Consider the following 18,192-nt stretch of genomic DNA (forward strand, 5'->3'; position numbering starts at 1 on the left):
AGCCATCTCATCCTCTGTCGTCCCCTTCTCCTCCTGCCCCTAATCCCTCCCAGCATCAGAGTCTTTTCCAATGAGTCAACTCTTCGCATGAGGTGGCCAAAGTACTGGAGTTTCAGCTCCAAATACTGGAGTTTTCAGTAGCATCATTCCTTCCAAAGAAATCCCAGGGCTGATCTCCTTCAGAATGGACTGGTTGGATCTCCTTGCAATACAAGAGTCTTCTCCAGCACCACAGTACAAAAGCATCAATTCTTCAGTGCTCAGCCTTCTTCACAGTCTAACTCTCACATCCATACATGACCACAGGAAAAACCACAGCCTTGACTAGACGGACTTTTGTTGGCAAAGTAATGTCTCTGCTTTTGAATATGCTATCTAGATTAGTCATAACTTTCCTTCCAAGGAGTAAGCATCTTTTAATTTCATGGCTGCAGTCACCATCTGCAGTGATTTTGGAGCCCCCCGAAATAAAGTCTGACACTGTTTCCACTGTTTCCCCATCTATTTCCCATGAAGTGACGGGACCAGATGCCATGATCTTCGTTTTCTGAATGTTGAGCTTTAAGCCAACTTTTTCACTCTCCACTTTCACTTTCATCAAGAGGCTTTTTAGTTCCTCTTCACTTTCTGCCATAAAGGTGGTGTCATCTGCATATCTGAGGTTATTAATATTTCTCCCGGCAATCTTGATTCCAGCTTGTGTTTCCTCCAGTGCAGCGTTTCTCATGATGTACTCTGCATATAAGTTAAATAAACAGGGTGACAATATACAGCCTTGACGTACTCCTTTTCCTATTTGGAACCAGTCTGTTGTTCCATGTCCAGTTCTAACTGTTGCTTCCTGACCTGCATACAGATTTCTCAACAGGCAGGTCAGGTGGTACATATATATGTATAAATGACTCATTTTGCTCTACAGCAGAAAGTAACACAACATTTTAAATATATTATGTATAATTCAGCTTAAGGTAAACAGTTGTCCGATTTACCAAATAAAATATAGGATGGCTATGTTTTATTCCTAACTACACTTCAATAAAAACTTTTTTTAAAGCTGTGCCAATTTTAACATGAAGTAAAAAGGTGACCAGAACAGGTGACCTCCTTGGGGCCAATGTTAAACTGATCACTAGCAAGCTATGTCGTTGTTCAGTTACTCAGTCATGTCCAGGTCTTTGCAACCCCATGGACTGCAGCACGCCAGTCTTTCCTGTCTTTCCTGTCCTTCACCACCTCCCAGCATTTGCTCAAATTCATGTCTGTTGAGTCAGTGATGCCATCCAACCATCTCGCCCTCTGTTGTCCCCTTCTCCACCTGCCTTCAATCTTTCCCAGCATTAGGGTCTTTTCCAATGAGCTGGCTCTTTGTATCAGGTGGCCAAAATAATGGAGCTTCAGATTCAGCATCAGTCCTTACAATAAATATTCAACCCTGATTTCTTTTAGGATTGGCTGGTTTGATCTTCTTGCAATCCAAGGAACTTAGGGGATCCTTAAAGACCTGCTGCTGCTAAGTCACTTCAGTCGTGTCCGACTCTGTGCGACCCCATAGACGGCAGCCCACCAGGCTCTGCCGTCCCTGGGATTCTCCAGGCAAGAACACTGGAGTGGGCCACCATTGCCTTCTCCATTGTGTGAAAGTGAAAAGTGAAAGTGAAGTCGCTCAGTCGCGTCCGACTTGTAGCGACCCCATGGACTGCAGCCTACCAGGCTCCTCCATCCATGGGATTTTCTAGGCAAGAGTACAGGAGTGGCTTGCCATTCCCTTCTCCGCTGATCAATAAAGTACTTAAAAAAAAAAAAAAAACTCCCTCTGTTATAATAAGCATATTGCTCTAAAATTCCTTTGTAGAGTTTCTCAAGAAAACTGAGCAACAAAGAAAAGTGAGTCAAGCAAAGTACCCTTCATTGCTGAGATCCCAAGCGTGGGCTGTGCATCTGTAGTGAAGTCGGGTCGTCCTGAAGTAACAACCCTGCCTGAAGGTGGGATGAAGCTGTGCTGACTGAATGAACAACGGTCAAACCCAAGGGCAAGAGAAGAATTACAAAACCCGCCAGATGTTGTGTTCATGGACTGGTAGGCTGTTATTTTTGAAACCGATCATGCACTTTGTTTTAAAATTTTTAATGATTTTGCCCCCCGATCAAGTGTATTTATCTATAAATTATTCATACATACACAGAAGCAAGGCATTGATTTATATCAAGGTTTACTGTCTATCAACACAACAAAACAGAATATAGAGCAAAGAAATAAATCCTAGGATACAGGAATATAATAAGCAATAAGAGAAATATTTAGAGTCAGTGATGGAAAATTATTTAGAAAGTGAGGCTGATAAAATTATTTGGAAAACATTAAAATTGATCCCTATCTCATATTATACACCAAAATATATTAAAGCATTAAATATAAACATATTAAGGCAATAAATGTAAATAATGAAATCATGAAATTACTAGTACAGAATTAAACATTTAATTGATTTCATCATTTTCACATGCCCTCACGGTATAGACCCTTTCTTTTCCAATTACCTAATGCCTACATATAGCTTTAGACTGACTTCCCAGGTGGCGCAGCTGGTAAAGAATCCACCTGCCAATCCAGGAAACCAAGGGATGTAGGTTCGATCCCTGGGTCAAAAGGTTCTCCTGAAGGAGGAAATGGCCACTCCAACGTTCTTGCTGGGAAATCTCATGGACAGAGGAGCCTGGCGGGCTACAATCCATGTGGTCACAGACACAGCTGAGCACACACACGCACATAGTTTTAGATTAAAAGCTTGGTTTGTTTAAGAAAATTAGTAAGTGTAAGTGAACATAATCATTTTTCATACTTAATGAATCTGATACAAACACAGCAAAAGAACATGTTGTGGAAGGGTTGCTGCTGCTGCTGCTAAGTCGCTTCAGTCGTGTCCGACTCTGTGCGACCCCATAGACAGCACCCCACCAGGCTCCCCTGTCCCTAGGATTCTCCAGGCAAGAACACTGGAGTGGGTTGCCATTTCCTTCTCCAATGCGTGAAAGTGAAAAGTGAAAGTGAAGTCGCTCAGTTGTGTCCAACTCTTAGCGACCCCATGGACTGCAGCCTACCAGGCTCCTCCATCCATGGGATTTTCCAGGCAAGAGTACTGGAGTGGGGTGCCATTGCCTTCTCCATGTTGAACGGTTACCTGACTTGAAAAGAACTTTTTCTATTTTTCTGAGCCCTGAGAACAGTGGTCCCAGCCTTCAGTCACAGATGCAAATGTTGAAGAAACTGTGTTTGTGGGCTGGAGAGGCCACAGTTGCAGTGAAAATGGTCTGATGAGGAACTCTTCATCTTCTTAGAGACTTTTAATTGTTTTCTGGGTTATTTTGGAATTTCAAAGTGTATTATGTGCTCAACATCGCTAGTCATGATGGAAACTCAAACCAAAACCAGGATGAAATACCACCCCACACCCATTAGAATCGCTATTTTTTTAAAAGGAAAATATCAAGCATTGGTGAGGACATCGAGAAACTAGAACCCACTGCTGGTGGGAATGGGCAATGGCTGGGCCACTGTGGAAAACTACAAGAGTTCCTCAAAAAGTTAAACACAGAATGAACATATGCTCTACTATTTTCACTCCTAGATATATGCTCAAAAGAACTGAAAGCAGTAACTAAAACAGGTATTTGTAAATCGATGTTCACAGCAGCATTTTCCACAATAAATGAAAGGTAGAAACAACTCTAGTGTCTGTTAACAAATGAATGAATAAATAAGATGTGATCCATCCATAGAGTGGCATGGACTTTGAGGACATTAAGCTAGGTGAGAGAAGTCAGACACAAAAGGACAAATACTGTGTAACTCCACTTATACGAGTTACCTAGAATAAGCAAGTCTATAGAGATGAAGGTATAACGGAGGTTACCAGGAGCTGTGGGGGGCGGCTGGGGAAAGAGGTGGGGAATTATTATTAAATGGGTACAGTTTCTGTCTGAGATGATGAAAAAGCTCTGTACACTGGTGATGCTTGCAACACGTTACAAATGTACTTAATACCACTGAATATGTATAAAAATATTAAAATGGTTTTATGTTATGTGATGTGTATTTGCCACTGTTTTTTTTTAAGCATTGATGAATTATGTGTATACATATACGAGAGTTTACAAAGTAAAGAATGTAGTTTTGTCTCAAAGTATAGAAACATCACTTACTCAGTCAACAAATATGTTAAATTTCTAGACACTCCTGGGCTTTGTAGATTACTGGAGGATCCCATGTGGATGGCGTGACAGGCCCTAGGTGCCTCTGCATCACCTCCAGCCTCAGGGCTATTGGCTATGCCCTGCCGGTGCTTATCCCATTCTCAAGCAAAACACCTACCAGAGGTCGGCAAGGATTTTCTCTGCAATGTAATTAGCGAACACACATTTGGAAAAGGAAGAGAACTATTCCTGCATTCTGAAATATGAGCATCGTTCTGTTAATAATTCCTTATGATCACCTCTCAAAACAGGTCAATGACTCCCTTGGTATAGCTCAGCAGAAGGTGACAATAGAGGTGGTCAGGAGACAGGACAAGAGCTCCCTGAACAGCTGCTCAGCGGGGCTTCCGCCTGCAGGCCACCTGCAGAGTTCCATGTGCCTCCCCAATGGCAGCGGCTCTACTCACCAGAAGGACACCTACTCTTCCTTCTGTCAACCTTCACATAACAGGAAACAGTTTTAGAACATGCTCTATGATTCCATGGTGAGTGTTAACAAAGAGCCACTCAATCTCTTTAGGAGTGTGTGAGAAGGGTAGACTCAGACACACAAGGCGACTGTCATGCTGTTTTGTGAGATGTACGTGTGTATGGAAGGAAATGACTTGACGTAAGGAAATATTTAAATTTCTTAAATTTCCTCTTAAGCAGTCCTGAGTAACTGTCACATATACTGGAGTACTTCCCTCATCTCCCTTATAAGCTTGTTTTTTTCAGCACTGCCTACTCAAATTACTTTCAGTCATCAAGTTTGACATCCTCAGAATCATATTAAAAGAGGCAACCCACTCCAGGATTCTTGCCTGGAAAATCCAAGGAACAGAGGAGAAGCCTGGTGGGCTACATTTCATGGGGTTGCAAAGAGCGACTAAGCACAGCACAATCTGACAGAATCTAGCATAGATCTAAGTATATCCCTTCTTTGTGCCCCACTGTACCTATAGAATTCTACCACGATAGCCATAACAGAATGCTGCACAAACCATGAACGTGTGCTTCCTGCTCTGGTCCTACATGCAGCACCGCTGCCCTCAGAGAGGGAACTAAGGGCACATCTTCCACAGCACCTATCACCCAGCACTCATCGCCTAGCGCCCAGCACCCAGCAGCACTGGCCTGGAACAGAACAGTTACTCGGCGAGTGTTTGTGGAATTGATGGATGGGTACACTTTGCATTAGATGAGATTAGATATGCATTTAGAAGTGAATTTTTGTTATAGATAGCTCCTCTCCCTCAAATTTAGCAGACATCTCCATACCAAATGAATGAAAAATAAATTTCAACCGGTAACTTCAGATTTAGACAATTTAACATACGTAAAATATTCAGGACAAAGCCAGGTACATTAAACGCAACAAATCTTAGTTTTTCTGCTAACTTCTGCCCGCTAATATTTAAAGTTGTAAATCATTACTATTAGTTTCAGAAACTTCCAATTATAGATACAAAGAATTCAACACCTCTTTCTGGACCAACCCCCCTAAACGCAAGCACCACCATCCCTGACATTTCATAGAGCCCACAGCCAGACACCATCCCAGCCTGAGGGCATGGGGTTCCTGTGGGGGGCAAGATTCAGACAGAACAACAGTAGGTGACTACAACAAAAACAATCTGGTTTCCAAATTCTAATAATAGCCTGTAGAAAAACACATTTACACACATACCTAACCCTAGAACTTTTAAAGCTATTAGCAAGACTAATAGTCCAACCAACAGCCTCTCTTCCACCCCCACAGCTACATCTAAAAATAAAGTAGCACATTACCCAGGCATATTTTGCTTGCTTCAACGAGGAACTCAGAAAACCCCCTCATGACTTACTGCAGTGGGATCAGTCCACTGTACACCATGAGTCAGCACTTCTCCACATTTCTGGAAATTCCTTACCAGCGACATGACCTACAACAGGAGGCCAACTTTCCATTTCAATATGTAACAGGAAGTATTCAAACATAGTTCACCTAAACTGGAGAACTGTTTTAATGTAACTGCTATGATACAGAAATAAGAGAATCTACTGAAAGGCACTGTTTAAAAAAAAAAAGAAAAAACTTTTTTACTTTAACACACACAAATTATGATATGCTAAGCCAGTACAATCACTGTGAACAAAGTACTTCAGTGCCTAGAAGACAGGAAAACACAAATTAAGTTTAAACTTAACTCAGTTACTGTCCAATTTTCTGTTGCACACACTACTGCAGAGTTGAATGACTTCTGGGAAATCTGTGTTTATTATATTAAGAGTCTGCTATGTTTTGTTTTGAATACCTGGCTTGGCCAGTAACATAATATTCAGAAACAACAACGTTAATGCGAATATTTTCAGGAAAAAAACTTCTGTAGCATATATCTTAATAGAATATACCTCTCCCCTAATTAATGGATTGAAGTTACTACATTAACACATTACAGAGACTTCATGTTTCAGAAGTCATGTTTCCGAAGATTATCAGATTTTACACAGCCTGTTCATTAACCACAGCACCTGGGCCTCAGTGCGCCATTCCCCACCCCCCTTTACACTCAAAAAGGTGCCTGCAGATAAAATATCAACTACAAGAAGTTGTTTTTCCAGAATTCTTAAAGAGAGTTTCAAAACTTAAGTTCAATAAGAAGCCAAATAACTCAGCTATTACAGTCATTAATAAATGCATTTAACATTCGTGCAGCATCAGAATGTTAGACATCTGGTTCTAATTTCAATTTTGGCTCAGAATAAAAGTGCCTCCCCCACAATAGTTTGATTATAAACTGTTCTCTTCCTCCTCTTTCTTTTTCTTCTTTGGAAGCTGTTATCCTTCATTCTTGCTGGAAGCCACCTGACCACTGCCAGGAAGAGGAATGCAGAACATTCCCAGGAGCGGCTGTGACGTCAGCCCCGCATTCCAACACTCTGTGGTCAGGGCTGTCGGGAAAGCCAGCCTCCAGCAAACCCTCCAGTGAGATAACAGCAGAGGCCTGCACTAAATCTCATTAAGAACGCCTTCATGTGATGCTCTAAACATGAATAGTTAAGATGGCAGGGCACTGAGCGAACTTATAAAGTACATGTAACACTAATCTTCAAAAATTTTATGTTTCTTGGGAGAAAAAAATACAGAAAATGATTTAGCAACAATGATCAACAGACTGATCTTAGGCTTAGCCATTACTATGCAGATCAGGTAAGATGGACAACAAAATAGGCTGGGTTTCAACCTGCAGAACTTCCTCAATTAAACAACCCCTCAACCTGTCTCCAAATCCTCTTACAGGAGGAAGAGATGGAAGTCCCATTCAGGGACTTCTAAAGCAAGCAGTGGATGCATTTAGAAAGTAGCAGATGTATTTCCTCTGGAGAGAATTATTGCATAGAGATAGAAACTGAAGGTGTGAATATTACAGAGAAAATACAAACATGCACATACTCTTTTTACCTACAATTTTCATTTGTAACTTCCTAGGTTTCTGTCAAGTGTGTTTGTTAACTTACTTGCAAATATATTCTTAAATATAAGCTGTAATTAGGGGCAACCAGCATCTAACACAACTGTGAACTGTGGTTTCCGGATAGAGACACGTATGCCACCCTATGTGAGCCACTAGGCGTGTGTTGAAGAGACAGCACAAGGTAAGGAGTCAAGGGATTCAGGTTCCAGTCCTAGTTCTGCCTCCAGAAAAGTAATTACCTTTTCTGAACCTGTTTCCTCATCTGTAAGAATCTAGTTCTATTTATACCACAAGGTTATCTGAAGAGGAAATAAGAAAACAGACATGAAAGTACTCCGAGAAGTTCCTTGATTAGCTTCTGTCTGTTAGGTATTGTAATATATCACTACAAAACGCATTTCAGGGATGAAACTGGGAATTCATCACAGTGGCCAAAGTGTTTGTCTTTAATTAGAACTATCCTATAAAAGCCCAACTCAAACTTTCTGCCTTCTGCATAGCCCAGAACAGAAATCAGAATATCTGGATGCTAGCAATGTGACAGTAAAAGACAGAGACAGAAATATGAAGACTGAGAGACATCTGTCATGTGTCATGGTCACCCACCTCTTAACTTGACCCCTCGGGGAGCCACAGAGAAGGTCAGTATGGCAGAGGCTGCCCTTGAAATAGGCTCCCAGATTTCCACGAGGTAAGGAAAAGTGGAGCCAAGTGCCCAGAAGCAGTCAGGCAGAGCACACATAAGGACCCAGAGGACCTAAGTTATTAATACGCCCTGAGGTACAGGAATATTTGGTGGAGGATGGCTACTGAGAGATTTGTGGAAGAGCTGAGAATCTAAAGAAACTCCCATATAACCTCTAGGGTAACAGAGGCCCTGCCTGATCAAGCACCATAAGGTCCAGGAGTATCCTCTGGGTCCCAGCCTGAGTCAGAGGCAGTCCCAGAGCCCCTGATTCAGAGAGCAGCTGGTCCTTCAGGAAAGAACCCTTCACTGACATCCTAATCCTGTCAGTTAATTCGTCCTTCTTCCCAAAGCGTTACTTTTGGGGACAACTGTGCACTGGAGGGAGAAGCCTGGTAGGATGCAGTCCACGGGGTCACTAAGAGTCGGGCACAACTAAGCGACTTCACTTTCACTTTTCACTTTCATGCATTGGAGAAGGAAATGGCAACCCACTCCAGTATTCTTGCCTGGAGAATCCCAGGGATGGCGGAGCCTGGTGGGCTGCCGTCTATGGGGTCGCACAGAGTTGGACACGACTGAAGCGACTTAGCAGCAGCAGCAGCAGCAGTGCACTGGAGAAAGAGAAAGCTAGACCTTTCGGGACTTACGGGTCCCTGTCCTGATGTAATGTTGATCCCCGAGGACTCAATACCCCTGTGCTCTACTGGCCAAGTTGAAGGTTTCATGAGTGACAAACACAAATGAAGTCTGTCTTATGATTATCTGCCCAGATCTTGAGTTTGTGGATGGAACATATACTCAGAAACAGGAAGAACTCCCACATTTGCACCTTGATTCATATAATGAGAACTGCTGTGATGAGATGAGCTGAAAAGAAATCCAAAGTTTCTCTGCACTGCAAACAACAATGAAAGAGATACCACATCTTCTGAGGGATCATCTCAGAGACTGAGACAGGCATGCTGCTGACTCCTCTCTCCCCTCCTGTTTGGCATCAGGCCTCCATAGAACACAGACGGCTTTGAGGATGACAGCAGTTACCACAGATTTTACCAGGAGCAGCCCCTGCTGCAGCTGCAGATCGAGCTGTGAGTTCTACTGGAGAGAATCAGCACATTGCCTGCCCTGGTTGGCAGCTACTGATCTCAGAGCTCAATGTGTATGTGCAGGTGTGTTTCTCTGTCCCAAACAGCAGAGAAAACAGAAAGCTACCTGCTTTCACCTGGCCGACAGCAGGCTACTTCCATCTTGCTGACATTACGCGATATAAACTCCAGTTCTCACTGCAGCTCAGCCTACAGGAACCTCATCATCTCACTGTTTCACAGGACAAGAGGGCGTCATACAGATAGAATGTGTTAACAGGAAACAAAAGGTAGCCTCAGACACCCTGGCAATACAAGCCTGTACCAATGGACAGAAGATAAATGCTAAAAGAATTCAGAGTAAATTTTGTGCCCTGCGCAAAGTTTCCAAAGGTGCTATGATGTGGAAGCATGTTAAGGTATTTCCTCCAAAGAGAAAAACTGTTGTGCTCTTCATCTGCTACCACCAAAAAAGAGGCACGAATGTCAGTATCTCTCATTCCACCCACCTGTGTTCTTCTCTATCTCCTGAGTGACCTAAAAGGCTCAGCATTCAGCGAGGTGAGAGAACGCACTCCATGTGGGCCAGGATACAACAAGGATCTCTGTTCTGGTCTCAGTAACTAATGGAAATGCCTACAGCTGATTGAGATACTTGGAGCCAAAACAGAAGAGCAGAAGGACCAAAGGTCTGGGGGCTAAGACATGCTTTAGTCAATAAATAACTGTTTTCCTTTTGACAGGAAATCCTGGCTTGCTGCTGGCTCCCAGTGGTGACAGGACACCTGACTATATTAGATAATCATGCAGCCTTGACAAGGGACATGAGATGGCCATGGACTTATCATGAACTGGGCACTATCTGATTCAACTAGTATTAGGGAAGGATACATCCAGGAATACCATGTCTGCAAGTGAAAGTGGTGTATGTAGCATACTAAGGGTGAAGAGCATCTGAAACTAAGTTCCACAAACAGGAGGCTTGTACTCTTGCTTTACCTACTCCTGTGACACCGGCCATCCTTCCCTCAGCCCACACTTACGGCCTCATAGGAAAGTGCATGACAAGTAATCTGAAGAGAAAAAGTCAGGTCTGGTTTTCAGATGGGCTGACGTGACAGAGGGCAGTGGCTGGAAATAAGCGTGTTAGCCAACTCATTGGAAAAGATGATGCTGATCTGGGAAAAAAAACCCTGATGCTGGGAAAGACTGAGGGCAGGAGGAGAAGGATAAGATGATTAGATGGCATCATCAACACAACAGCAGGAATTTGAGCAAACTCTGGAAGACAGTGAAGGACAGGGAAACCTGGCGTGCTGCAGTTCATGGGGTCACAAAGAGTCGCACACAACTTAGCAACTGAACAACAAGAAGAATCATGAAATAGCCATCTAATAAGCACAAATCTATTCCTTGAAAGCTGGTTTGATTTCTACATGAAAGGCAGGAAAAGAGTAAAAATCAAAACAAAGTGAGATAACAAAATATACTACCCTGCATGAGTACATTCTACTCAGAATATGTTTCCGGAATACTTGGCAGGGCATGAGGAGGACAGCAAACTGCACCCGTATGCCTCTGCTGGACCACCAGCCTGCCTTCCTCAACAGCTTTCCCTAACGCAGGGGCTTCAGGTAAAGACAACGCCAATCCAGCTGCCTTTATACACAGGGCAGCATCACAGGAGAATCATGCCATGGCTTCCCAGCAGTCTCCAACAGTCTCCCACTCTCCATGGCAACCTCCCCAGGACCTGAAGAGAATCTATGAAGCATCTACTGCTAGAACATGAAGTTGCTTCCTCACAGATCCAAAGTAACTTAAATAACTACGTGTCCATGACACTGTTAGTAAAAATGGTGATAGACACAATGCAAGCAGATGTGACAGTCAAGAATTTTGAATGTTATGACCCAACTGCCTGCATCAAACAGCTACACTTAAACTGTATTAATTCTGTTCCCTCATCTATAGTATGGAAATGACAAATTCTACATCCCACAAAAGAGAGCAGGTAACAAGTTAATTCTGTATTGGACTGGAGTCATAGTTCTTAAATCAATTATTTCTAAAATCCTTAGGATTCTAGATGCAGGTAAAATCAAACAGGCATTTCTATTTTCTGTTACCAGAAAAAAGAAAAGGGTCTGAGACCAACTTTGGAAAGGAAACGGAGTCAGAACTCTTTTTACATTACTGTCTTCTCTGAAGGAGAAGAGTATGCAAAATGATAAGCTGATCTGTTCATAGACATTGTAGAAGGTAAGAGCTGACCTTCAGCCCAATGAGAAAGTGGTCCAGGGTTCAGAACCACTGAGAGACTGATGCTGTGACTGGGGTTAGAGAAATCCCTTACATATTAGTGTTCCCACTACAGTAGTCTTTGGATTATTCTTTCAAGATTACATTCCTAAAACAGCTAAGGATGGCATTTTTACTGAGCATAATTACTGAGTAAGCTATTAATTAACATATATTCATTTTCAACATTATTTTCAAACTTCCTCAAAATATCCATGAATGTTCCACACGGTTTTGAAAAAAAAAAGCCTGATACTATTAAAAAAATATGCTTAAGATTTGTGGTCAAACATATATCTACTTCCCAATCATCAACCAGACTACTCTGATTTTTTTCCGCCTAGTGATTTTTCTCCAGCCATTAAAGGATGGTGATGGAGTCCCTACAGTGTCGCCATGCTGGGCTGAGCGAGAGTATGGCTCCTGTGAAAACAGCTGGAGACCCAAGGATCCTGCTTGTGCAGAAGCACTGTTCCTGACTGCTTGGTGCTGACTGATGAGGACAGCACTGCTGTTAAGTGAACACTACCTGTCCTGTAAGCTTGTGGAGAGAGAAGGAAAACTTCCAAGCATTTTCATGTTAGCTAGGCTAGGAAGATCTAATAACTGAGTGCTTTCACAGATACAAATACTGGTACACATATTCCCACTACCATTTCAATTCCTCAAAAATGAGCTGGTTATCTAATCTCAAGATTTTCTGAGAAAACATGGATCCATGGACAGAGTCTGGAGTCTGGCGGGCAACAGTCCATGGGGTTGCAGAGTCAGACATGTCTGAGCAGCTAACACCTTCACTTCGCTATGGTCATATGGTCTTGCAAAGCACCAATCACATGTGCCCTGCCCTCAAGAAGCTCACCATGGAGGGTCAGACAGAAGTGTGACTGAAATGATTTTCTATCAGATGTCTTATAATAGCGGCGTGTGGAAGGCACAATGTGGCATGTAAGCAGAGCAACCAAGAGCGTCTTGAATTGGGAAGAAGAGGCAAGGAAAGCATACAGAAAAGGGGCAGGAGAGGCATAAGTTTTGTCACGTGGACCTGGGGTCATGAAAAACCCTCTAGTAAGAAAGAACCATACCTACAGAGGCAGAGGGGTGGGGTGTGTGTGTGGACTCTCAGTGACCACAATAAGCCACTGAAGAACAAGACCATGCAAAAGTCACCCACTATCTATTCTGGCTTTTGTCTTTGTTTCACAGATTATCATTATGTTAAAAATAATAAAAGAAAAAACAACTTTGAAAAATTAGGAGAAACTTCATCATTCTAGCTAGGACATGTACGGATAAGGCATGTTATGCTTCCATGATCTGAACTCCCAGAAGGCAGAAAGCAGGATTGTTTCCAAGACCTTTCAACTAAGAATAAATCTATACTGAATTATGAGATATTTCCTGGGTTCGTGGATGTGCTTTAATCTGACAGGTCACGATGTGTCTGTTTATCTGACAGAACTCGTGTGCTACACGGAGTGTTCCAAGAGGGAGACACACCAGGAGAGCCGGGCAGCGACACTGGCTGCACTTTCTCCACCCAGGAGCTCCGGGGCTGTGCTTTGCGCTAACAGCCCACCTCTGGAAGACCACGGCCAGAAAGCAGACACATTTTTAAAACAAGGAAACTTTTTTGCTTTTCCAATCTTTATTTTTATGATAAAGAGTACACGTGGGCCAACTGGGAGGCCACATTAGACATGAAGCATTCCATTCATTCATTAATGTATAATATTTAACCAAAAGCTTAGTGCTGGAACCATAATGTTTCTAACAGGCCTTCACAGCACTTGTGCCTGTGCCAGGAGCTGCCTGTGTTGCTGGATCAAAATGACTGATGTGTAGTTTCTCTGAAAGAAATCAACCTTGCTCAAGACAGAAAAAGGGCAGTATCTGCTGACCTCAGTAAGTCTTCCTCTTTCAGAACAAATCCACAGAACACTTTATCCCTAGGACTTCACTTAGCTTACCCTAAATGTGTCACCTCAGTAAGCAGTGTTGAACTCAATGCTCTGTTACCTAAAATACTCACCAAGATTACTTCCTAATTCTTCACAGAATTTTCAAAATTACTGTGTGAAGTCGAAGCCCCTGAACCACACAGTTATAATTATGTTTTATGTCACAGAGAAAAACATGTAGAAATAGTCTGGTTCAAAATGGAGTATTTATTATCATTTATCTTCAGTCACCTTATGGAAAAGCACAGCAGCGTATCCCCGCCATGCGAATCAACAATTATGTATTTACCTCATGATAACTTAATGAAATATAAACTTGTAACCTGTGTATGATTCTATATGTGTATTATATTGGTCAATTTTAAAACGTATTAAAAATTTAAATAAAGCAATTCAAGTTGCCTGTGATATCCTCAGCCTATTTGGAAGAATTGAATTAGAGACTAATGCTCACTCACTATAGACAAAATGAAAAGATCCCTCCTCTGGGGAAGAAGTTAAACTTAAAGATCTTTACAATGACAATGACAATGTTAGTCACTCAGTTGTGTCTGACTCTTTGTGACCCCATGGACTGTAGCCCACAAGGTTCCTCTGTCCATGGAATTCTCCAGGCAAGAATATTGGAGTGGGTTGCCTTTCCCTTCTCAAGGGGGTCTTCCCCACCCAGGGATCGAACCTGGGTCTCCGGCATTGCAGGCAGATTCTTTACCATCTGAGCCAGCTGAATTCAAATCTAAGAATTTATTGATGAATGAAATTTAAAAAATGCCAGTAGGGGTGCTTTCCTGGTGGTCAAGTGGTTAGGAATGCACCCTGAAATGCAGGGGATACCAGTTCAACCCCTGGTCCAGGCAGATCCCACAGGCTGCTGAGTAACTGAACCTGTGCGCCACAGGTGCTGAAGCCCATGTGCTCTGGAGCCACGCACAGGAGAAGCCACCGCAGTGAGTCCATGAACCACAAGCAGAGAGTAGCCCGCACTCTCTGCAACTGGAGAAAGCCCACACAAAGCAATGAAGACTCAGCACAGTCAAAAATAAACAGATAAATAATTTAAAAAAAAAAAAACTGCCAATAAAATCAATATCCCTGAGGGACTTCGCTGGTGGTCAGTCCAGTTGTAAAGACTCCACGCTCCCAGTGCAGGGTGCTCGTGTTTGATCCTTGGTCGGGGAACTAGACACCACATGCCAACACTTAAGACCCCGTGTGACACAGTGAAGACTGAGGGTCCTGCCACAGCCAAAACCTGGAGCAGCCAGATGAACAGGTAGTTAACTTAGTAACCCTTAAAACAAGTCTGTGCAAACTTTCCCTCTTTTTATTGTGGTAAAAATTAATATCCTATGCAGAAGAAAACAAACATGGTATCCTCAAAAATAATTTCTGATCCACTAGTGACCACTTATGCCCCGGAAGATTAAACCCCTATTTCATCTTACTTTATGATTTTTACCCCTCCGACAAAATAATCACCATTACTAAAATTACATTTCTAAGAAAAATAAAAACAGAAACAGCCAGATTTTATAAAAACATGGCCCTTAAGCAGAAATTTTGATGTGGACCTCCACCCCCACCAAATTATCGAAACTTTGTTGCCAGAAGTACAAACAAGCCATGAGAGGCAGTTCAGAGCTTCTGTTACATAAAACCCATGTTGAATCCTGGCTCCCTTCCCCTGGCATCACCATATAATAAAGTCATAAAAATGTTCCTGATAACAAAGTCTTTTGAGACACACTCACAGTTGGTGACTGCACTCACCAGGGAGGATAGATGTGGACAACATCCTGTGGACGCCCCCTGAGACAGTGGGCAGTCTCCTTGGTGAAGAGAACCTTCAGGCTGGCCCCCACAGCCCCACCCTGAGAAGGGCTGTCAGCCTGTAGCTCTGACAGCTGCCTACACGTGGCGACGTGGACACTGCACTCCTCATGCAGCTCTAGAATCTTCACAGTTAAGACACCAGATTTTATACCTGGAAGGAGATGAACAAAGGCAAACCCATCATTTCATAAAGCATGTTTTTACTCTAAAACTTGAACCCTTTCAAAAACAACAACAAAGGGAGCATGACCGGGGTCCCCCTGTCTCACACGCTCCTCCACTTCATTACCTGCTCTGATTGCCTACTTGTAAACGATGCAGTATGACTGACCAGCTGCAAATACTATAACAATCATACAGATTAAAAGTTGTGGATTTCTGTGGAATAATGGGAGTTAGGGCTCGAGACTGAAGTGGATGGAATTTGATCTGGATTCAATCACCGGCTCTCTTATTAAGTTGGCCCAGTTACACAGCATTTCAACACTTCATTTTTCTCATATGTAACATGGGGATCATGCCACCTGCTTTGATTAATATTTTTAAGAATTAAGTAAGATAAATAAAGTTGACAGTGTGCATAGCCTGTAACCATATAGCAGAAATGCATCCAAGGCCTCTGTCACATGCTCCCGGAGATCGAGACAAGGCCATACAACTCAGTGTTGTAAGAGCCGGAAACCAACCCAGCATCAATCGGTGGCCAGTGGGTGGGCTGAGGGGGTGGACAGAGGAGACTCCACGGCAGCTACATGAGTGGACCTGATCTGTGTGTATCAGCTGGGAGAGATCTCAGTAAATAAAAGGGGTAAACAAGCCGTGGGCAGCCTAACACCCTAATGCTATTTCTCTCAAACACAAAGACCAATAAAATATCATTACAGACACAAATGTCAGACAGTTACAGAAATATGGACTAGTAAAACACACAGAAAACTTGTGATAACCACTGCATCATAAGAGAAAGGAGTGTGCCTCAGGATGGGAAGCCAAGAGACTTCAAACTTATCTGCTATACTGTTATAAAAATACGTGAAGCGGAAGACACAGAAGATTAATGTGCTGTTAATCCTAGTTAGTGACTACTTATTACTTTTATTACTCTCTGCTTTTTAATTAAAAAGTAAATGCATTAAATGAGATAAAACCTAAGTGTCTGGCACGTGTCTTGTTAATAACAGATACTAATACAAGTTTCATTGCCACTTTAGCTAACCGGTTAATGAAAGGCTTTAACGGAGCCAAGGCTGTGGATATACAGTTTAATCTCGTTTCCATTTCTAAAAAAAAAAAAAAAAAAAACCCTTTCACTTTTCTCCATCATTTTCCCCTCTTCCCCAAATTGTTCCATACTCTCCTCTCTCTGAGTGCCAACAGCACTTCACGTATGAAGTAAGGTCACAGCACCTCCCCAGAGCACAACCGGGAACAAGCGTTTCTAAGGCATGCGTCTACCCTGAGGAGGGGGAGGTACATGAACAAGCACAATGCTAGGCTGCACTGGTCCCTGCAGGGAGTAAAAACACACCATAAGAACAGCACTGCCTAGGAAGGGAAGACGGACTCGGCTCTGCCACTACAGGCGTCTCCAAGTAAAAGGCAGTGCACCCTCAGCAAGCGAACAGGAAGAGAAGTCAGCATATGCGGGGTCACTGTGGTGCACACATTTTTTGCCTGCACTGGGCAGCAGAGCAGTGGGCGGAGTCAAGTTCACCGGCAGCAAAAAGAAAAGCCCTAGGGTTAGGGCTAGCCACAGGAACATTTCTGGACATATTTCAGGAATTATTAAAACTTGTATGCGCACTCAGGGCTCACCCCCAACACTATCCTCCGCCACTGGCAGCGGCTGCTGCCCAGGGCTCTGAGGCCTGTGCTCCCCAGTACCCACTGCCCCGCTGGAGTTCAAGGGCCAGCGCCTGTCCAGGCAGCACTGTTCTTCCTCCGGTTACCAGTCACTGTTACGTGCGGCTGATCACAAAGTGACTTAGGTTTTCAATGGTCTGCCTCCAACTCTACAGTCCCTGACAGATTTTACAGAAGGCCAGACACTACAGAGACATGTAAATAGTATGACAGTAGAAATACCTGTAATTCTGAGTCACACTGCTACTGACTGCAGTTTCTCTGAAGATTTTTATGAGAACTCCTGACAATACCTAATAAATATGAACCCTGATCCGACCATTACCACTGGACGCTTCCTGACTAACAGGTCTTGGCTGCAAGTGGGGCTCGGGGGCTAGGTGGGGGGGTGTGAAGCTCCTCCCACAGGCCAGCGGGGAAGCCGAAGTCGGCTTTCTCTGGAGAAAGGAAACAGGGTAACCTCCCCTTCCTCGGCGGGAGACAGAGCCTGGACAATCCAAGACCAATTATGCATTCGATCCAAGTTTCAATCCGAGCACAGCAGATACTGGTTTTACAAATGACCAATTTTGCAATTAGATGGAGGGGAATACAAAAAGGCTATTCTGTGATGGTGGGACAACAGTTTTTCATAAGCCCTGTTGAGACTCGGTCGAAGCTTCTATCTATGTTGTCAAGGAAGTGTTTCCTGAATCCCAGCCACAGGCAGTGTTCCTTCCCTCAGAAACCCTCAACTGCCTTATCTACACTTATCTTTCTCATGAGAACCCTCC

At 43.2% G+C, this 18,192-nt stretch overlaps 1 protein-coding gene across 10 annotated transcripts in view; it reads right to left on the reverse strand.

Annotated features, from left to right (window-relative positions):
• Window positions 1–18,192, reverse strand: part of SPIDR (scaffold protein involved in DNA repair) — a 277,621-nt gene that overhangs the window by 133,009 nt on the left and 126,420 nt on the right. For 6 of the 10 annotated variants that reach the window (XM_070802507.1, XM_019973800.2, XM_070802509.1 and 3 more), the window contains one exon: window positions 15,494–15,707. In XM_070802507.1, the coding sequence (XP_070658608.1) occupies window positions 15,494–15,707 (214 nt within the window). The other 4 variants (XM_070802512.1, XM_070802516.1, XM_070802513.1 and 1 more) reach the window with 4 other exon arrangements.

This window comes from Bos indicus, chromosome 14 (genome assembly GCF_029378745.1).
Source record: "Bos indicus isolate NIAB-ARS_2022 breed Sahiwal x Tharparkar chromosome 14, NIAB-ARS_B.indTharparkar_mat_pri_1.0, whole genome shotgun sequence".
In the NCBI taxonomy this organism is placed as follows: domain Eukaryota; kingdom Metazoa; phylum Chordata; class Mammalia; order Artiodactyla; family Bovidae; genus Bos; species Bos indicus.